The 22937-nt window shown below is 44.8% G+C and overlaps 1 protein-coding gene and 1 long non-coding RNA gene across 8 annotated transcripts in view; one reads left to right on the top strand and one right to left on the bottom strand.

The window, feature by feature from the left end:
- LOC310674893 overlaps nt 1–22937 on the bottom strand; it is a 457828-nt gene that overhangs the window by 365927 nt on the left and 68964 nt on the right. The gene's annotated exons all lie outside the window — the stretch shown is intronic.
- The window catches only part of LOC310674865 (uncharacterized protein), a 41736-nt gene continuing 38343 nt past the window's right edge, over nt 19545–22937 (top strand). For all 7 annotated transcript variants that reach the window (XM_083434619.1, XM_083434618.1, XM_083434615.1 and 4 more), the window contains exon 1: nt 19545–22675. In XM_083434619.1, coding sequence (XP_083290745.1) covers nt 22262–22675 — 414 coding nt within the window. In that variant the 5' untranslated portion in view covers nt 19545–22261. The remainder of the gene's footprint in view (nt 22676–22937) is intronic.

Genomic DNA, 22937 nt, shown 5'->3' with positions numbered 1-22937 from the left:
CACCCCTGAGTGTGGGGCATGATGGGAAATGTAAAGGGTGGCTGGGCACAGCTCCACCTGGTGCTCCTTAGTGCACTGCCACCACGGCCAGATCAGCCTTCCAAGGTACGCTGACAGAGGAGGCGGCCCACATGGAGCTACTTGGGCCAGTGACTCTTCAGTCAGTCAGTAGGCATAATTTGAGATGTGTTTGCTTGTCAGAAGTCACCTTTCAACAGCAGGACTAGCAAATGGCCCCGGTTGAAATTAACCCCAAGTAGGGGTTTAGGAGCAAGAAGGAATAGTAAGTGAATTCTAGATGGGATAACTTTGATCCTGATTGGCCAGCTCAAAGTGTTGTGTGATTATTTGCAGGCAGGGAATGGAGGCAAACTAGTTATTTACGTAGAGGTCTGTCTCCTTGGAAACAACTTTGACCTCATTCTTCTTATGCACCTTGAGCAGCTCCAGGTTTCGGACAGGCACCTCTTTAGTTCCTCACATGAAAGAGGGAGGCTGTCAAAACTCTGAAAAGGAACTTGTTTGTGGCAAAGAGCAGCTGGGGTCAGAGCACAGAAGCCCAGGAGAGAGAGGGAAAGTAGGAGATTGCAGCACAAATTTGCGAGAAATGCAGTTGACATCAGCACAGGGCTAAATACAGGCAAGCAACTTAACTTTACCATGTGGTAAGTGATGGAGGAAACTGACTACTAGATAAATCCCTCAACCTTTCCTACACATTAGAATGCATAGTAGGGGGACAGGGAATCAAACTACCTTTTTATTAGTACATATAACCAAGCAAAACTAGGGTAAAAAGCCTGATAAGTTGATTGTCCGCATTTATGTGGAGCAATATATCTCAGGAGTCTTTAGTCCATGGAGGAACTGTAATATTATGACAACTTATTACATTATTGAGTCTCCCTCCCAACATGCGCGCGCGCACACACACACACACACACACAGAGAGAGAGTCCCATTTACTACTAATCTCTCATAAATACTTGGCCACTACAAATAAATATAAACATACTCTATTTCAAAGATAGTAAAAAATAGGGCTGATCGTGATTTTTAAGTGTGCTTACGTGCATGTGTGGGCATGTACACAGAACTCTGGATTCTGAAGAAATTCAAGTTAGAATGATGAGTTTCAACCCAACAATGTTCCAGTATTTGCAAATAAGACACATTGAACATGTAGCACCTAAAAAATTCACTTCTTTCAATAGAGAACACATTCTTCAATCTCTACCATTGAAAGTCTTGGGATTTATTAGTGCTTAACTTTTGTTAACTTTTAAAATCACAATATTGGGAATAAGGCGGGGCATGATCTCCTTTTTCACGAACAAAATGGTCTTTGTTCGTGTTGTTGTTTAGTCGTTTAGTCGTGTCCGACTCTTCGTGACCCCATGGACCAGAGCACGCCAGGCACTCCTGTCTTCCACTGCCTCCGGCAGTTTGGTCAGACTCATGTTTGTAGCTTCGTGAGTCTTTGTTCTGATATTTGGTCTTTGTTCAGTCGCTTGTAATACACCTAATTGTCCAATAGACCAAAATGTACTAATTGGGCAGGGGATCTTAGTAAGCCAATATCCGACAGTGAACGGAGATATACACAACAGTGCCAGGTTCAAGGTTTTTGTATTAATTTACAGGGCCCATAACAAGTTGGGTCCAGAATATCTTAGGGACCACCTCATACCCGATCCCTGATTGATTGTTGAAGTCTTTGGGGGTGTCACTGTTAGTGGTCCCCCACAGCTTGTTATCCAGAACCATATGGTCAGTGTTGTGGGCCCAATTTTTCAGAAGTCCCTTCCAGTGGAGATCAGACTGGCCCCATCCCTGATGAACTTCCGACACTTACTGAAGACTTTTTCTTTGACCAAGTTCTGATTTAATAGTTTAAACACATTTTTAGTTTTGTTGTATTGAGTTTCCTCTGCACCACTTAGAGATGACTGTCATTAGGTGGTACACAATTTTTTGAAATGAATAAATATACTCCACTACTCGAACCTGCTGCTTCTTCTTCTTCTTTTAGTATGAGCTTGAAATAAATGGTTTCTCTCTCCCCTCCTCCAAATTCTGTGTCACTTAATGTTATACCATGCATTCTTCCTGGCAATTCTGATTTCCTCTTGGGCACTAACTAGTCTTCTCCATTGCTACCTCAGTCAAGCCAAGGTTCTGGCCTCTGCTACTCCTTGGAGCCAGCTGCCTTTTCTGTCCCACCATTTGTTTCCCCTCCCAAGCAACTGCTTGCATAATTCTTGAGCTTCTCCCAAGCCAGCCAGACACTTCTTAGCAAATGGAGGGGTGAGGGGAATCCACACAGCTGGTGCCCACCTGTTTATGTCAGCTGCTGCTGCCCATTGCACGCAACAGGCTCTCTGACACTCCCTCTGTGTCCATCAGATGTGGGTTCTCCCTTCTCCTCCCTATCTCACTTGCTGCAGGAATTCCAGGCTTGCTGGCACAAAAAATCCCTTTGTAAGATTGGGCAGGGGTGGGGAGAGGCACCCAGGATGCCCCAGCTGCTGCTTCTATTCACAGGGTGGCTTCAGCTTTTGGAGTCTTCTTAACACTTGCTGTAAAAGGATTGTGGTTGCTGAGACTAGGAGAAGAGCCAAGTGGGAAACTGCAGCAGGAATTCCAGACTGGGAGCAGCAGCAAACTAAGCTCGCTTGATCACTGTGCCCTGTCCACCCCTCAGACAAAAGGAGAAACTGAGTCATGCAGCCCAGATCCAATTTGTGCACTATCTTTGGTCAGGAAATGAGTGAAATTACATGGTATGAGGCCCTGCTTCTCAAGCCGTTTTAATGCTTGAAAGTCATTGTGCCCATTAATGGAAATGAGTCCCTGGCAAATTGCAGGAGCCACTCCAGGTTTGGAGAAGTTGGCTTTTGGCCCATCTATAAATGGCTTCTTCTATTTCAGCCTTCCTTAGCCTGGTGCCCTCCAAATGCTTTGGACTACAATTCCCATCAGCTCTTGCCATTGACCATGGCAGCTAGGAGCTGTAGTCCAAAACATATGGAGGGCACACACCAGGTTGGAGAAGTCTGTCCTACATCAGCGAGCTCCTCTATAACACCCTCAGGATGTTAGGCCTAAATCATCTTTAGTAGGTGGCAAAACTGTTCAACAACAGCTTGCATTCCCCATGACTGCCTTCCATCCACATTGGGGGAATAGTTTTTGACTTATTATCTGACTTGTGGCCCTCCAGGTAGGGCCAACTCCCACCAGCCCCAGACAGAGTTCAGAGATGATGAGCACTGTACCCCAGCAATATATGGAGTGTCATGAACTGTCAGGATGACGGGGAGGAGGAAGAAGATCCTGGCGAGGGTGTAGCCCAGACTGGAACACCAGGGGAAGCAGGGGATGGAGAAGGAAGTACTCACAGGGTGACGGAGGATGGCAAGGCGGTGAGGGTCAGTGCACAGGAACCAGAGCAACAGGACCCATCAGCAGAGCCAGAGGAGCTTGAGGAGCCCCTGTCTCCATGAACACAGCAGGCTCTGAGGTGTAGGAGCAGTGGGAGGGCTGCTCCAGGAGGCTGAGGCAGGCAAGGGCCCACAGCCCAGCTCCCTGTGATTCCTCAGCTGGAGTAAGCTTGGAGCAGGTGCCCATGTTGATGGACCTTGACTTGGATGCTCCTGGACTTCTTTGGGACTTGTGGATTGATCCCTGGTCTTTGAACATTGGACTTGACATACTGAGGTAGGAAAGGGGTTCAGGACATGGAGGGCCATAGATTACCCACCTCTGTTTTTGACATGGTTGCTCATTGCCTCTAGAAAACCTTTTTTCTTGGTGCCCGAAAGGCTTCCCCATCCCCATTCTTGAAAAGAGACACAAAACCAAAAACTCATCTCTTTGTAAAAACCTTTATTTGCTTTCCTCCCTTAACATTTATGCCAAAACAGCAAATACACTTACTGCCTATAACACCTTCAGGTTAGAGCTAGTCATTGACCAGATGGTTTTCTAATTATCTGACCAAAGTCCAAGAAGCTATTCTGTGCTGTTTAGTCAGCTCCTTCTTATCCTTCATTTGGCACACATGAGCAATGTATGTAAGCTAACTGAGCAAAGCAAATTGCAATTTTTGTGCTGAAAAACTTCCACCCTGAAATGACACTAATAAATCGCTTTTTGTGAAGCAATACTAACTTGTGCAATGATTCTGCTATCCCCCATCAGCTGTGCATATTTTCACCTCCTTTATATGTACCATATCACACAGTCCCTCCAAATCTTCTGATGCTTTTCTGCCCGTGAGGATGAGTGAAAACATATTTCTCTCCCTTCTGCCGCACAACACCTCAGATGGCTTGAAGTTGAAAGCAGAGGAGACTGGGAGAAGAAGCTCTCTATGCAGCCTCCTGCCCAATACATTACTAGTCAAATGATCAATATTTTGCTAAACATATTACATTTAGCAAAATCTTGGGAAGACAAGATGGAAGACAGCTGGCCTACCCCACCTGCCTCAAACAACTGATGTTCTAGAACTGGCAAAGTTATCAGGCAATTACTTCTTATTTCCCCAAGTTATTTATATCCCTTAAGAATGAATGGGCCATATTGTCCCTTCTCAGGAACCGGTGGTGGTGGAGGCTTCAGTTGTCTCTAGCCTGCCATACTTCTCTTAACCTCAACCACAGAACTACGTATGTCAGCCATGCAGCTGCTTTCAACAGGCTTCTCCTCTCAGATGGAGAGATTTTGATACTTCCTGGAGCCAACAACATATACAGCTGTCTTTTCAGGGCTTAGCTTGGGAGCTGTAAAACTGGTGTGAAGACCACAACAAAGGTTGCTTGCTGCATTTGCCAACAAAGGTTTTGCCCCTGAGAGAGTTTTGCCTTCGTGGTATGTGTTGTCCACACTGGACTGGACTCCCTGTCTTGAGCAATAATTCCCAAAGAAATAGAAAACAGTATATGCCTTTGATGAATTCCAGGCCATGCCACAAAGCCCAGAATAACCTCCTTGCTGCAGCCATATTTCCGTGCCAATCTATCCTCCAAGATCTACAGCAGACTAAATGAGGGTGCTTTGGCACATGGGATTTGTTTAGTGCTAAGATGTTCTCGTGCTGTGCATCTGAAACACAAAGACCACAGTCAATTTGTTCAAATATTGTACAAAACCACGTTGTCCATTAGGTAAAATTGCAGCTAAGATTAGGACAGGGGAACTGGCTACTTAAGCAAAAGACATTGGTCATGCTGTTGTAAAAGCATTATACCTGACTTCTCAGCCTGTATTTATGATCCAGTCTGCAGTGTGTCAAACTTCTTGGAGTGATTCTTATCAAGGTCTCCTCATTAATCTTGGAGCTTACACTGCTGTCTGCCTCCTATTCCTTTTCTTTCAGCAAATAAATCTTTCCACATCATTCATGTGTCTGTCTGCAAATGCAGTGATGCCATGGCGCCAAAATCACCATTTGGCTCCCCTCCATTCTCTCCTCCCATTCCTTTACTCTCTGTACCCCGTCTCATGCAAGGCTCTACCTCTAGATTTGACCTCGGAGCACTTCCTTTGGGCTCTTTGAAGGAATGATCTCATGGGTAAAAAAAGAGGGTTAAATGCAAGTTGTTCCAGGCCTATAGTGTAAAAGCTTGTCACACACTGTCTCAAGTGCCCATATCAAAAAACTTTTTGGCACAACGAAGGCTGATTTCCCACTAAATATAATTTTTAATATGTTAAGTTTGGCTTTTAGTTGATGGCTGATGAATTTACATAATGGATTGCCTCAGTTAAGATGCCTTTCAGATAAATTTACGTATTTCAAATATTTCTTTGGGGAACCTGAAGGAAGATGGATACTATCTTTAATCTGTAAACTACTGCTTATCATTTGATGGAAAGGTCATCTTTATCATTTCCCTTTCTTTAGCAAACCGGGGAATATGCTCTGTTAGCTACTGCCCACTACAGTAGCACACTACAGAGAAAAAGTAATATATTTATTTTAGAGCATTTACATAAGGCTTTTCTATTTAAAAATCACAAAGCTGTGTACAGCACAATGTAAAAAATGCAATAAAACTAACACTTATACAATAATAGTCGTAAAACCAATGCAAACAGATAAAGAACAGACTGGTATCAACTGCCAGCATAGGCTTGGGATGATGATGATGATGATATTTATATGATGCCCATCTAACTGGTTGCCCCAGCCACTCTGGGCAGCTTCTAGCATAGGATAAAAACCCAACTATGCATCATATATAAAAAAAACTTCCCACTATAGGGCTGCCTTCAGATGTCTTCTACAAGTCGTGTAGTTGTTTATTTCCTTGACATCTAATGGGAGGGCATTCCACAGGGTGGATGCCACTACCAAGAAGGCCCTCTGCCTGGTTCCCTGTAACTTCACTTAAAGGTAAAGGTAAAGGTACCCCTGACCATTAGGTCCAGTTGCGGATGGCTCTGGGGTTGCGACGTTCATCTTGCTCTATAGGCCGAGGGAGCCAGCATTTGTCCGCAGACAGCTTCCAGGTCATGTGGCCAGCATGACTAAGCCGCTTCTGGCGAACCAGAGCAGCACTCGGAAACGCCATTTACCTTCCCGCTGGAGTGGTACCTATTTATCTACTTGCACTTGGCATGCTTTCGAATTGCTAAGTGGACAGGAGCTGGGACCGAACAACGGGAGCTCACCCCGTCGCGGGGTTTCGAACTGTCGACCTTCTGATTGGCAGAAGGTCAGACTAGATAGTCCCTTCCAACTCTATAATTCATGAGTCATGAGTTCTAGCATTATGAGAAAGGGAGAAAAACATTTCTTTATCCACTTTCTCAGTGCCACTTGCTTTTTTATCCTGCTGCTTTTAATTAATGTTTTATTGTTGTAGTGCCTGTATATTGTGCTTTGTGATTTTAAGCATTTTGGAAACAACTTGGAATCTCTGGTGAAGGGTGAGGTGGAAGTTGTTTAATGCATACAGAAAAAAATGGAGACAGCTCAATAGTATTCCCTTGCTTGTTGTCATTAGCATGTGCTGAATTTTGAAGTTCTAAAAATGGCAGTATTTTAGATGTTGTGTGGTAATAAATATTTACAGAAACAAATGGGTGACATCTTCTGAAATGGTACTTTCTGGGATGTGAGAAAATGTATAATTTCAGTATAAACACGGAAGGCTTTTGTCATGGGATGTGTATTTGACTTATGTAGACATATTGGTGCCTGAGGCAAATCACAATATGGCGCTCCCCACACCACACCGGGGAGCAAGGGGTAAGTGAAAATTGACATTGGGAACAAGGGGAGGAATACACTAGCAGCTCCTATTCTCCAAAGGCTGCTGCAATGCTGGATTTACATATAAGATAAACAAGCTATAGCTTAGGGCCCCACTCTCTTGGGGGCCCCCAAAAAAATTAAAGGGGAAAAAACCTGTATGCACATTTCCAAAATATAAGGGAAAAAAACAAATAAAATAAAACCTACGTACAGCAACAGTGTTTTGTGTTGTGTAGGCTCCTATGATATACATATTTTGTTATGTGCAAAAGGCTTTAGTTACCTGTTAGGTCCATAAATTACCATATAGCATATATTCAACACAAAAAACAGCGACAATTTGTCTGAGGAAGTCACCTCACCTTGCCTCATGGGTGGGTTGGTCCTGACTAATATACCCAGAAGTGGCCTGTTTGGCTTGCTCACTGTCATGTTTAGACTAAGAATTATTTGTGTGCCATAGATTTCAGTTTCTTTATTCAAAAAAATCAGATTGATTCAATATTCTCAGGTGGGGAAAAAAGTATAAAGCAAGCAGAGCTAAACTAAGCAAATATGAAGACTGAGGGTTGTTGCTTCTTCACATAATACATCTCTGACATCTTTCCCTAAACATTTTTCCTCTAGGCTAAGCACACCTTTCTCCTTCAACTTTTTCTTACGTGTTTTTCTTTCTAGATGTTTCATCATCATGTAGTTCACCTTCAAACCATTCCAAATTGTCAGTTGCCTTCTGCATTTTTAAATGAGGTTATTTGCGGCAGTCCCTGCATACTTCTGCGCAATCCAGCTGCTGTTAAACCTCCTTATGTTTGTGAATTGCATTCTTCGTTTCTATGTTGCACAATTTGTATTAGTTCTTGTAGAACAGCACTTGTTATCACCTCTACCCTCCAGTGTATTTGAACTATTTTTTAATGTTTAGTTTATGCTCTTAAGATGTTTGCAATTCTTCCCACTTTTGTATAATCTGAAAGTCTGACAGGTGTATTACTCAACTCTTTTCTCCAAGCAGCTAGCAAAGACGCTGAACAGCACCAGACCCAATAATGACCCCTGTAAAACCACAAACAAGGCTTCTTTCTAATCTGAAGCCAATTCATTATTCCCCTTTATATGCCATTATTCAGCCAGTTACATATGCACCGAAAGTCTGGTCTTTCTCTTCCATTTCCCAAGCTTCCTAAGGAGGATTTATCATTCAGAATCTGCGCTAAAGTCAAAAAAGGTTATATTGACTTTATATCCTATGTCTACTAAATCAATCACTTTATCGTGGAAAAAAGGTTTCTTTTAATAGCATGATTGAGAGGTACCAACATCTCTTTGGCTTCCTTCCAGATGATCTCCTGCAGTCTGGCCAGTATGCAAACATCTAACATTATGTAAAAGCTGGGACTTGAATTGTCTTATTTTCCTTTTCTCACCCCATCCCTTTTTTCTTTTCAGTCATGTCTATTAGGTTGTTAGAGATGATGATCGTCCCTTCTAATCCACCCTTCTTGGCACAGCCTCATATCTTGATAATGTTCCTGCTGCCATTTTTCCAATCCTAAATTTGGTTCTCCGCAGTTCTGCAGCAATTTTCAAAAAAAAAAAAAAAAAAATCCTCATGAAATTTTGTCTGTATTTTAGTATAACTTTGTAATACACCCATTTGTGCATGCGGTTGTGACTGATATGCACATTTTTGCAAGCAATTTCTCCTATAATGCATCTTTGTATGTTATTTTCACTTACGGTATTTTTAGGCACACATTTGCCCAACAAATGTTTTGTAAACGCTGGGTGAGTGCAGAGCTACATTGCAAAAATTGGATAAGCGTGAATTTCAAAGGATTTTTTTTTTTGCTGTCCTGTGGTTACTGAAAGTCTGAATTTGATAAATTCAGGTTTTAATGTGAACTGAATTGAATGTGTCTGTCTCCCATCCCTACTCCTAACAGATTTGTTCCTGCTGCCGAATAATTCCGCTATCACACATGGGCATAGGCAGGACTTATGTTGGGGGGGCAGCCTTCATGTTAGGCGGGCCAGAAGCTCAGTTAGTTATTTTCATTGATTTTCTTGATTTAAGGAGGCAGCTGAGCCCATGTTGTGCCTATGCTCCTGTCTCCCATGCAGTCCGGAATACTGACTGGTTCACAACACTTATATGAACAACAGGAACATTATATGAACAGCATCACTGTGCACTAAATGATTCTGAGTGTGTGGAAAGGAAAGGAAGGAACAAGTTCTTCATCAGCTGAAAAGAATCAGGCAAGGCAGAGGGCAGCTAGGAAGCAAGCCCCAGGAGTCTGACATCACCATTGACCCCTGCTGCTCCCTCTTGCTAATGACTGAGCTGTTGAGTGGCTGTTTCTGATTTTGGAGCATGATGCTGCTGTGCTGGGGCCAAGCTGGTCCCTTGGGTTGATTTCTGCCTCTCCGTGAGAAAGCTGCAAGGGGCTGGGAAAGGTCAACCCAGCTGAGCTCATGGCAGCAGCCTTTAAGGGGCAAAGGATGGGTCACATAGTCAAGATCAGTCTGGACTGGAAGAAAGAAGGAGGAAGGGCTGATCTTTGCTCTCAGCCATAAACCTCCACATGGCGTCAAACAACATGAACTGCTTGCATTTTCCCACTTCCTTATTTTTTCTCAGTTGTTCCCCAGTTAAATCTTGTGTGAGTTAACTGCAAAGCATGAGCAAGAGGATCCAATACCCAGCTCAGAGAATGTTAGATATCACCCGGGTTCATGAACATAATAATACTCTAACTGCTAAGTAACCAATCGATTCATTGCCAATTTTCTTCAGTGTTAAGCCTATCCACAATGCAGTTTTGTGGGGGGTTAGGTTGGGTTTTTTTGCAATGTCTCTCTCTCGTATTTATTTTTTTCCACATAACAATTTTTATTTTTTTTACAGTTCGGTTTCATTTGTTGAGACATTAGGAAGAATACGGGAAAGAGGTGGAGGGGGGGAAATATGAGAGGGGGTGGGGTCGGGTGGTGATGTTTCTATTCTACTTAATATATGTGGGGTTTTGTGTCAGCGTTGCTTGTGCGGGTTCTCTGCTGTTCACTTGTGTTCCTTTGGTGGTAAGAGAGGTTGGGGTTGGCCTAGGGTGTGGCTGTTCATTTGTGGTTGGCTGTGGTGGTCTTTGTTTTCATGTGTGAGTGGGGTGGGTAGGTGTTTTGGATCAGGTTAGCCATATTGATTTGTATGCTATCCACAATGCAGTTAAGGCAGAGCACTTGGGTTTAAGCCAGTTGAATCTCATTGGCTTCAAGAAAATTAAATCAGTTGAAGGCCAATTTAATGTGAAGTGATTTGAGGAAGGGTCCCTCTCACACCATCAAGTTCTGCAAATATTTGACGCAGCACAAGGAGGGGTGATGATGGAATAGAGAAGAACTGCATGATCAACCCTCTCCACATAACTGTGGTGTTTACAAACATACTTTTTTAATTACTTCCATTATTTAAAATGTTTACTATCCCCAAAAGTTCAAGGTGACTAACAAATAACAAACACTATATAGAGATTTTTTAAATTAAAAAATGCATCACATTATTTTTTTTTAAATCACTAAAACATCATTACTTAAGAAGCAGAACAGCAAAAGCCACAACAATAAAACCATAAGAACAGTAATAAAAGCCTGTCAACCAAAGTTCATTAAAATCAGTAACACAGGCCTTCCTAAAAATGAAGGGGTTTTTTCCCACTGTGGTAGAAAATATTCAGGGTCAAGGTGAGGCAAATCTGCCTGGGTGGGGAATTCCAGAGTCTGGTTGTGGCCATGGAAAAGGGTTAGACAGATGAATGGGATTGCATAATGGGAAATAAAATCTCATGCTGCTGCGTATGTGGGTGGAGGGGGCCTGCTTTGACATGTGGTGGTGACATTTTTTTGCCAATGCTCAGCCAACTTGCAGTGGAGTTTTTACTGCAGTATGACTAGCCACTCCCTCCAACATTGCAGTGCTTAGATAAATGTAGATTGATTAACAGTGTGTCGGTTAGGCACATGGTTGCTTTACTATGTGCCGGATATGCTTTCCTATTTATGTCGGACATGGGTTGGATCCATTTGACCCATACAACATGCCGCATATTTCCACAGCATTCTTATCATGGCACCTCCAATTCTAGGCTCCTGCAGACTCAGATAAATTAGCCAGGCTCCTAAAATGGTTTGGAGATCTTCCACACAGAGAGCAATGATTCTGAAGGATTCACTTGTCTTCAAAGGGTTTTCTATCTGCTGGGGAGCCTTTGAGAATAGAATCACTGAATCATAGAGTTGGAAGGGATGCCAAGGGTCTTCTACCCTTGCAATGCCCACAGCCATCCCTGGGTGGGCTCGAACCACCAACCTCCTGCTTAACAGCTAGATGCCCTGACACACTGTGCCACAGGATGTATGGGAACATAAGAAGTTGTCTTATACCAGGGCTGACTATTTTTACATCAGGCCCAGAGTTGTCTACTCTCTGACAGTTGCTCTCCCAGGTCTCATGCACAGATAAATTTCCCTTAACTGTATTCCTTGAACTGGAGATAGCAGAGACTGAACCCTTAGACTCCTGTATGTACAGCAAGTTTTATAACAGAACTACAGTCTCTCCCAGACCAAAACAATCCCTCCCCATGTGGACACAATTTAAGCTAATTCGAATATTTATAATCAGAATATTTTTGCATTTGAGGCGAACCACAAAATGGTACCCCTGCCCAGGGCCAGGGAAGAAGGAGTGACTGCAGATCTACATCAGGATCAAGAGGAAATAGAGATCTACATTGAAACAAGGGGGTGGAGGGAGAGGCCACCTCCTATTTGCCAAGAGGCCACTGCTGAGGAGGTGGGCAGATCCTACCTCCAAGGTGCACAAGGTCAGATCTGCTGTATCTGTAGATCCTGCTGCCCAAAGCGGCCGCCTCAGCTTGCCTCATGAATGGGCCAGCCGTGCCTGGGTGGACGCTGAAAAGGCATTCTATCCCTTATCCCCCCTCCCAGTGCCTTCGGAGAGTGGGAACTCGCTGAATGCCAAGAGGCCACCCTCTCTTTCCCCCTGCTATACAATAACGTGTGCCTACATTCTTTCGTTCCTTGAGGAAATGAAGTGACACTCATTAGCAAACCATTGTGGAGCTGTGTGTTTAAGCTAGTTGCCTGCTCAGAGTTTGAACAGGGCTTTTCAACAGATGCTACTTGTGCCAGATCCTATGACTGTGCAGCACAGATGCTGTGATCCTTTCCCTTAGCCCCATCCCTTTCCCCCAGTTAGCCCCGTCTGCATGTTCCAAGCACCAACATTGGCACCCTAACAGATGGGTGGGGGGGTCACAGGGTTGGCAGAGATCCCTTACAATGAGCATGTGTCCTTTTCCCCTCCTCCTCTCCCTTGTTTGTTGGGAGAGACAGAGCTGGGTATGGGTATAGAGTTTAAAGGACAGCTGACAAGGAGGAGTCTTTTTTAAAAAAGAAAGAAATGTGTCCTTCATTGTCTGGGCGTAATCAGGGTGCTGCTGCAGGCGAGTCGTTTTGCCAGAGGTAGTGCAGAAACCTGAAGGCTGGCCTTGACACAGGACCGCTCTGCTATTCTGGAAGAGGAGACCGAGGAAGGAGACAGTAAGAGCTTCTGTGGTTACGCATTTGTAGAGCTGTCTTCTGGGAACTCTGCTAGTCAGGGATGTGTTCCCATCCCATGGCAGAGATGACCTCTGGAGGTCAACAGGAGCATCCAAGCTTCCTGTTCCATGTTCTTATGGAAACTGTAAGAACAAGGGGAAGAGCTAGTAATGGACTACTACAGTCCTTACTTGCTGGCCATTCCAACCTAAAACTGAGCTGGTTTTCTATTTCTATGATGGAGGATTGCACAAAAATATTATAGTTTGGGGAGGATTTTTTCTTTAAAAATGGTGGGGGGAGGAGAATATGTGAAGATGTACAATTTCTTCTTCTTTCTCTCAACTCTAGATTTCTCTTAACCTAAATAAAGGAAAGTGTGTACTGAAACTGAGTGTTTCGCCTCTGCTCTTGCAAAGAGTTTGATAAAGAATAAAGAAGACAGCAGGTGAAAATTAAGGGGTAGGGTGGAAAGGGGGTAGGATAGGAAAGCTGCTAAAGTGGAAGCTTAAAAGGATATTGTTGGGGGAAATGTAGGGATTAAAGGAATCATAAACAGTCTGATTGATGTCCTGATATATTGTATTTAACGTGTAGTTTTTCATCACATGATTTCAAGCTGTGCTTTACAAATAGGGTAACTGGTGCAGTACACTTTGAACAGCTTTTGAATTAGACATGCCTTTAAGATGTATTAATTGAGAAAACCATTATAATTGTTTATTATATTTTTGTGGCTGTCCATCAGTAACAGTTCCTGGGCCAATTACAAAATATTAATCTAATGCAGAAATATTATCAGACATTCAAGCTATCTGCATGAAAATAATGTAATTATTTAACAGGTTGATTAATTTATTAACAGTTCAAAGACAATCCACAAGTTTGTCTTTACACATAACATTTAAAACACCAGTGTCCCATAGCTAAGTTGGGATCTGCACACATATAAAAAAGCTGTGAAAATGCTTTTTTAAAAAAACATTTTGAAAAATACATTAAATTTGGCATAGCTCACTGTAGCCATTTAGTGCCACATTTGTATATGGCTCTTTACAACACATTTAAAGCGTTTTATTTGCAGCTGTATAGCTGAGTCCTATAATGGCTTTCCATGCTGCTGTTTGGTGATAAATTTAAAAGTTTATTCAAAGCATTTCAGAACCTCTGATGGCAATCTTGGCAGGGTAGCTAAAATTTAGATTTGACCTTACAATTATAATTGTTATGAGGCCCACTGGTGATAATAAATCAGGCCCATATTTCCAGATGATAGGAATGCCAATTTATTCCCTACCATCTGTTTTGGCAGATGTTTTATGAGAACCTTTTTCTTGCTTTCCTAGCTTTCATACCATTGGAAACCAAAAAGGACAGCTCTTCCTATCTGTGGAAAACAGTTCCTGGGCTTGTGGTAAGACTTTATGTGATATATCCTGTCCCACAGAATCACCCAGACATTTCAGTCAATTAACCAGGGCAGAATAGGGAGGCGAGTGGCTGTTTTCATGTGAACAAGCCCTTGGAGGTCAATCAGTCTGTAAACAATTAGGGAACTTAAGTCATGATAAGCTGAGCCTGAACTGTAGAATCTCATCTCCAAAAGAGAGTGTGCTTAAACTATGCAATTTTAAGGCCATTATTTGCATGATCTGGATGGCAAATGATATCTTGATTAGTCTACCTTTCTGCTTGAGAGGTGCTATAATTTTAATGTTGTGAACAAATACAAACCTATGTGGGTGGAGAGAATTAGGTAGCCTCAGTGGCTAGAAATGTATTTTGGCAGCTGTGACTGGTATGACAACTGTGGCTGTTCCTGGAGAGCTTGCTTGGCCGCAGTAGTTCAGGCACTGGAGACCCAAATGTTGAATTACTGCAATACTCTCTCTGTAGGGCATCTCCTAACCTGATCTGGTAGCTGCAGTTAGTGCAGAATGCAGCAGCACAACAGACCCTCCAATTGCCCCTAGTTTCCAGGGACAGCCCCAGATTTACAGAAGCCATCCCAGTTTCTGATTTGATCCTGGAATGTCTTGCTTTTCCTTAGGATGTCCCTATTTTCAACAGAGAAATGTTGGAGGGTATGGAATTACCTGAGCCCCAAGCCATCTGAAGGCAATCCTGTATAGAGACTTTTTTAAAATGTTTAATTTATATATACACATATATGTTGGAGTGACTGGGGCAACCCAGTCAGATGGGTGGGGTATAAATAGTATAACAATAACAACAACAATGGAATAGGACATCCCTATTTTCATCAGAGAAATGTTGGAGGGTGTGAGCACAGCTACCAGCAGGAATGAAACCCTGTCAGCACATAAACACCTCTGCTCAGAGAACTGCTTTGCTTGCTGATGTGTTACTGGGCCAAATTAGTATATAAAGCCACTAACAGCTTGGGACCAGTTTACTTGCAGAAGCAACTTATTCCATATATGCCCAGAATACAACAGTACTTACACTTTGGAACTCCCTGCCTGTTGACATCAAGCAGGCTTTGCTGTACAGTCATACCTCAGGTTACAAACGCTTCAGGTTGCGCGATTTCGGGTTGCGCACTGCACCGAACCCGGAAGTACTGGAACGGGTTACTTCCAGGTTTTGGCACTTGCGCATGAGCGCTAAATCACGCTTTGCACATGCGCAGAAGCACCAAATTGCAACCCGCGCGTCTGCAGACGCAGTGCTGCGGGTTGCAGAAGCTGCGGGTTGCGAATGCAACCCGAGCGTCCTCTGTATAATGTTTTCAGTACCTGCTTTAACATTTTTGTATAGGAAAGCCTATCAAAACATGTAGAAGCTGCATGTGTTTTAATCTGTGTTTAGCTTACTGTTGAGTTTAATTAGTTTCAATGGTTTTTAAAAAACCAACAACCTGTTTTTAACAGTATTTTATTAGTAATTTTAATGCTTTAGTTTGTTTCTTATAAATCTCTTTGAGGCTTTATTACAATCAAGCAGTATATAAATTTTGTTAAATAATAAGAATACAAAAAAATAAGAGAGCAAGGGATGCAGAGCTTTCTGCAGTCAAACTGACCCATCTTGCCCCTGAGGCTCATGGGCTCTCCCCTAGCCCAGGCCACAGCAGTTTGCAAATGTGCCTATAGGCCCAAAAAGGTTGGCAAGCTCTATACTAACCAATCCTGTTCAAGAAAGAGCTCTTGCAAATTTTACTGAGAATCTTCCTCCTTCTAGCCTCAGTCTCCAAGTGCTTCCTGTTCAGTGCAGTCACAGTATTGCAGATGATTTCTTTCCTTAACTGTTCTTTAAATAGAGCAATTCCTTTTCCTTATGGTCAGATGTTAATTACTGGTTTTCTCTCATTTTCCCCTGCTCTTTTGTTTCAAAATTGTGCATTTTCAGAAAGACAAAGTAAAATAATGAAAGGAAACCAGTAATTAAGGGCAGTGGAAAACAAGCTAAGAATGGGTCAATTCATCAGCAATGGTGTGCTGCGCTGAACAGGAAGCAATCAGAGGCAGACACCACAGAATGGTGTCTAATTAAAGACACAATAGCCCTGGAAAACCTTAGTGGTATTTTGCCTGCCTGCACTGGATAGACCGATGCTACAAGTGCCCTTTAACCATGAAAACGATAAGCACAAATTAAGTTGAATATAGATGGAAGGACAACATGGGGGTGTGGCGAAACTGAATGCAATAGGTTGGCAAAATCATCTGGATTCCCTGCAAAAAAGCAAGTGAACAATTGCAGACTGCATAGCTAGATTGGAAACAAACTGACATCTCCTTTTGTCACAAAATTCCAGTTTGGAATTCCTATACAAAAAGCCCTTGATCTGGCTACCATTATGTCATCAGACATGCTACAGTGAAATGGAAAAAGGAAACACATTATCACTACTAGCTTTACCTAACATACAGACAACCGGTCCCAGTGGGCGGCACCAGAAAAAAGGGGATGAGGCACACGGAAGGGGCAAAGCGTATTTACAAGCGAGTGATTTATAGGTCATCTGTCATAAATGTGTTAGTTGAGATTCTTGCATTGCAGGGAGTTGGACTAGATGACCCTTCCCTTCCAACTCTACAGTTCTGTGATTGTACGTCCCACACGTTAAGCAACTATTATCTTATCTTTAAAAGACATCTGAAGGCAGCTCTGTTTAGGGAAGTTTTTAATATTTATTTAATATTTAATGCTGTATTGTTTTTAACACTTGATTGGAAGCCACCCAGAGTGGCTGGGGAAACTCGGCCAGATGGGTGGGGTATAAATAAATTATTATTATTATTATTATTATTATTATTATTATTATTATTATTATCTCTGAAAGAAAACCAAACGTATATGTTACAGGCGGGAGTCCAGCAATAGAGGGACAAGGTAGGGTTGAGCTCATTTTAGGGGAGAATGCTTGCTCCCCCCCCCCCGGCACCACCCATCATGATGGGTCTTCCCACAAGCAACCCATGTGGCTTACTGGAATAGTAATAGTTTCCAAATAGTTTTATTGTGTTATGTTATTACATTGTTGCATGCCATTCCAAGCTCTGAGCAGTGCAGGATTCCAGGGGCTCCAGCTCTCATCCAGGGTTTGTGTTTCCTTTTGGAAATGAGGCACAGCGGAGACTGAGGTATCTTCATGATATATGGTTTATTTACACATATATACAACCTGAGCCTATGATGGAAGGTTCACAGCATAAACATCCCAAGAGAGTTTTGCTTCTTCCTTAGCTTTAGCCCTGAATAAGCCATCATGCTCTATCTGCTGCTTTGCTTCTCCAGGACACATAACTCCTAACTCTAACCTCTACAAATTCTGGCTTTATCTGTCGAAGGAAAGTCCTCACTCCTTTGTCATCTCACACCAAGACCCTTTTGATCCTTGGTTGTCTTAACGGCCCATCAACCAGGAGGCTTCCCTGACTGAATTAGCTTTTAGCACTTGCTAAATTGAGGGATTAAAGTAATCTGGCACTGAGTTTAACACCCCAAGGCTTCATTAGATTCTAACACTTTGCTGAATCTGGGGATTATAGTGATCTGGCAATTTCCTGGAGTTAGAGACCTTTAATTAAATTCTAACACTTATTGATTCCATAAATTTAGAAGTGTCTAGCACTCACAAGCTCATAACAATATATATATTAATCACATTCAAGGCGGAATTCTTTTGTTGTTGAAACATAGTCAGGATGTCAGACAGAATTTCCTAATAAAAGCAAGATGTTTCCCTGTCTGGTGCAGAAACAGCTGTAGCGGTACTCTGGTTACAGTGAAATAATTTTTTTTTTTGCAGTGACTTTTGACCAGGGATGTGGGATTTCAACTCGCCTTGTCACTATTGACCAACCTGGGGCTGAGGAAAGTCCAATAACATCTGGAGGGTCCCCATCCATCTTTAATTTAAATGTTACTCCCTGTCAATGACTATTGCAGAAAGATCTTCCCCTATATAGGCAACTGAAGTATTCTGTGTAGGAATTTATGTGCACCTTGCCCACAGATTTCTGTATGCAGCAATAGGGCTCTTCACAAATTATGCTGACTGCAGTGAGACTGCACCTTCTTTTCCTGCCCTGCCCCATGGGTGCATCCAATACTTTTGTTGGGGGGGGGCTTTTGTTAGGGGGGCAGAACCTTAGTTATTTAAGTATTTCTTTATTGGTTTTATTTATTGGGGGCAGCAGCCCCCCTGCCCCTGCCCTGCCCATTCAAATTTGGCATTAAGTTTGGAAGTAGCAAACATATTTACAAAGCGGCATCATAGTTGTTGTGTGTGTGAATCTGTATTCTTTGACTGTGCAAATAGAGCCTGCAACTGTTCCATAGCATGGCTTTCCATGGGTTTTGTCAAACATGCATAAGGAGGGGGTGCCAGTGGGTGCAGTCCCACTTTCTACTGTCTCCATGTGACACGTATGATGCTTTAATCACACTTGTAGGTTTTTCACTATGGGAACATTCATATGTTCAGCCAATTGCGATACACAAAACAAAAACCCTAGTTGTCATGGTGTTCAGACATTACTTTGGATGCATGAGGGGAAGGGAGGAGATCATGTACACTCGCCTAACCCAAGCATGTGGAGCTTTAAATGTGAAATCTACACAAGCACAAACTTGATGGCTAGAAATCTGTGTTCACGACACAATCGTGTCTGTCTTAACACTCATGCCAGGAAATCATATCTGCCATGTGTTGCAATAAATCTATGTCTTCTTTTAAAACTAGTATAGTACTGGTTTTATTTTGAATTACGTGGGGGCAGGACACCATACTTTTTTTAGTGCTTAGGGCCTCTGGAGGTCTTAATTTGGCCCTACACACATGCCTATAAATTTGTGTTTGTAATTGCACGTGCAAAGATGGCTCTTTCAAATGCCAGATTCAAGTAGGTGGAGCGGAAAGGGCCTGCAGATACGCTTCCACTGCCCCCCTGTGCGTCTGTTCAGATGGAAGCCCTGCCCAAAGGCCTACACAAGCAGGGCCGGATTTAGGTTTGATGAGGCCCTAAGCTACTGAAGGTAATGGGGCCCTTTATATGTCCAGCTGTCCTTTGTCAACAACAAACTGCCGCTGTTTTTTTCTTTTGAATATATGCTATATGGTAATTTACTTACGTCATAGGAACCTACACAACACAAAACACTGTTGCTGTATATGTAGGTTTTATTTAATTTATTTTTTATCTTATATTTTGGAAATGTACATCCAGGTGTTTTTTTTCTTTAATTTTTTTGGGGGCCCCCAAGAGAGTGGGGCCCTTAGCTATAGCTTGTTTAGCTCATAAATAAATGTATAATGCAAGCCGCAGTTGACATTACTCCAGAGAAGTGTCTTCTGCCCAGTTGTGTGAAGAGCAAATACTGAGAAACTTTCTCACAGTGAACGCGCCCCCCCCCCCCCCATCAGCGCGCATTGGGCTGCGGCTCCGCAACAGCAGCCCCTGAAAAGGGCCGGGGCGCCGCAGGAGGGAGCGCGGATCCTCGGCCAGGCCGGGAGCAAGCGACAATCAGCGATCCGGGCTCCGTCCCAGTCTCTGGCCGTCCAGCGTTCTAGTCCCGCCTCCCCTGCCCGGAGGTTGCTGGAGTCCGTGTTCTCCGTTGCCATAGCGCCCGGGGAAGTTTCCTTTCCGAGTCCCCGCGCTTTGAGCCTATCCTTGTGGAATTCAATTGCATCATCGCCTTCGACGCGCTCAGTTGCTAAGACAACTCTGGGCACTTGCAGGGAACGTTCCTCTCCCCTCCGCCCGCCTGCGCGCTCGCTCTCCCTTCCCCTAGATTCCAGCGGCCCGTGCGCTAGGCTGCAGGGGAGGACGCGCAGCAATAAGCAGGGGAAGCGGGCTCGTGGGGTTCCTTCGATAGTACAGGAAGCGGGAAAGCAAAGAACCTTCGCGCGCGCAGTTCCTTTCTATAACCCCATCCTCTAGCTAGCAAGGGGCTGGTGGCCTGGTTACATTACTTCCCGCGCAATTTTATATCTTCACTTTAGGCGAACATGCGCGCAGGCTTTAAAAGGGAAAATGCACTTCAAGCATACGCATGAGATTGAAGGAAAAAAAAGAGGGGAAAAAGTTTGCCCCATCCTTTTCTTCCGTGGCTCGCAGGTTGCTTGCAACTAACTCCCTCAGGCTGCTTGCAACTAACCCGAAGAAGAGAGCGCGAGCTGTAGCGGCGTGCGCGTCTGAGTGAGGAGCTGAGGCGGCTCCTGTTGTCTTTAACAACCTCCCCACGGGCAGAAATCCAGCAAGCGTTACGTTCCTCAGTACGGCTGCCCCGCGCTGGGAAAAGCTTCACCTGTTGGATTTCTGTCGCGCGGCCGTTCAAAGGCGCCGGAGAGGCGCGGTTCGTTCCAGCTGCTGCCGGAGCCCCTTCCCGCATGGCGCGCGACGGGATGGGCGCGCCCTTTCGTTGCCTTGTCTCGGAGGCGTCCCTCTTCTCCCCTCTTCAATCCGCGCTCCTTTCCCCCAACTGCACCCCGAACCTCCTCTGGGAAGCGGCCGACCTCCACCCCCGGGAGGGAGGAAGGCTGCGCGTTTTTTTGGAAGCCGTCTTTTCCCCTTTGCCCAAGCCGCATTACCTCATGCTAAAGAACTCCCTGCCTGAAGGGCTGGGCTAAATATCGGGACTGGAACCGGGACCGGGAGTGGGAGAGAAGTGAAGACGGGGCCAGGAGGGAAAGGGAGAAAAGGAAACAGGCCCGCTTGAACCCTGGGTGGGTGGGTGGTGGTGGGGGCGCGCTCCTTCCCTTCCTTCCTTCCTTCCCTCCCTCCCTCGCTTCCCCTCTTGCTTTCGGCCACCGAGCAGGATGCGCGCCTTTCCGTGCCGCGGCTGCTCTGACCGCGGTGTGTGTCTCTGTGCCTCCCCTCGCAGATCCCCGCCGAGCGCCCGGAGCGCAGCATGCCCGCCCCGCTGCTCGCCCTCCTGCTTCTGCGCACCCTGCTGACTCGCCTGCTGCTGGTGGCTCGCCAGCGCCTCCTGCCGCTGCTCCGGCGCCTGGGGGCCCGCCTGACTTCCCGGCAGTCCCGCGAGGCGCTCCTCACCTGCCTCCTCTGCGTCCTCAACCTGCGCAAGAAGGTGGACGACGCCTGAGGCGAGCTCTGTAGGGAGACGCCAAGGAGAAGGGGCGGCCGCAGCAGCAGCAGAAGCCCCAACTTTGCAGGTAGGTAGCCCCACCGCCACCACCTGTCGTCCTCGCCGCCACTCATGCAGAGACTTTCGAAGTGGAGCAGCACCCTAAAGAGCGAGGAGGAAACCGACTTCACCCCGCGCTGCAGCCAATTTCTCTCTCTCTCTCCAGCATCTGAAGGGACATTTTTAGCTTCTGGGTGAGTGCGTGTGGAGAAGGAGCTGCTCTCCGCCTGCCAAAGGAGAGGGAGAGCAATCAGGGAGCAATCAGCAACTCCAGCCCTCCCAAGGAAGAAGATTTAATTTCTGATCTCATTTCTCAAGATCCACCCCCAGACAAAACGCTTCCAGCTTCCAGCCTCGCTGAATGCTTTTCTCCTCTTCGCTTTGAAGCCAGGACCAAGCTCCCACCCACAACCCCACACTCATGGTCTTTTGGTTGCTGGTGGAGAATTATGGATGGGGAAGCAAAGCAACACCACCATTGCTGACCAGAGGCCTGGCGTGGTGGTAGCAGCGTGATTTCTCAGGCCTGGAAGCCGAAGAAGACTGGAAGTCCCCTTCCGTCAGACATTTCCGAGCAAGCTTAACTTCTGAGAGAGTTCCCAGGAGGACTGAGGGGCAAATTCTGCATCTGCATGGTTTGGAAGAGGCTGGAGAAGAATCTCTTGTGACTTTGCTATGTGTTTTATAGTCTCTTCTTAGAGTTCAGGACTGGTGGCCCACTCTCCCCTTCCCTTTCCCCTGTCTCCTGTGTGGCCAATGCGAGGGGGAGAAATGTCTGGCAGCAGAGCAAGGAAGGTCCAGCCGTTCACTATTACCACCAAGCTTTCCCTACCCAAGTGCTCCCTGGACTTTCCAGGAGACAGCTGTCCTGACATAGCTGCTCTGGATAATCATGCTCTGCACCAAAACCTCAATGAGCGTGTGTCTCTGTATCTGGCTCAGGCTTCTCCCGTGTCCTCTGAGGGTAGGTTTGACAGCACCAGCCCCGTTGAGGAGGTGGCCACCAATGAAGATCGCATCAACCGCAACTCCCTGTCCCGCTCCATCAAGAAAATCACCTTGTCCAACTGGCACGGAGAACCTAATCCAGGGGAGGAAACATCAACTCATAGCCGTTGCGAGAGGAACTGCAACAACAACAACTGCAGAACAGGGAAAGCACAGTTTAAGGTAAGGTCTTTTATATTCCTCCCCTGCCTTACTTTGTTTTGTTTTGTTTTGTTACACTAGAGTGCATTGCTCCACTCTATATCACAGTCACATCAGGCCTGACCTCTCCCTTGGTTTCAGGATCCTCTGAGAAGACACTCTGAGAAGGGGTGGTTATGTATGGGTCAATATGCATCTCAAGGGTTTGTCATAGCTTAAGTTTCCCCCTTTTTATCTGTTGAGGAAGATGATCTTGAGAGCTTTGATTGCCTGAAACTAAGGA

The sequence above is a fragment of the Podarcis tiliguerta genome (assembly GCF_965153285.1).
Source record: "Podarcis tiliguerta genome assembly, chromosome: 3".
Taxonomy (NCBI): domain Eukaryota; kingdom Metazoa; phylum Chordata; class Lepidosauria; order Squamata; family Lacertidae; genus Podarcis; species Podarcis tiliguerta.
The sequence above is the reverse complement of the archived record's forward strand: the minus strand, read 5'-3'. Positions and strand labels throughout refer to the sequence as shown.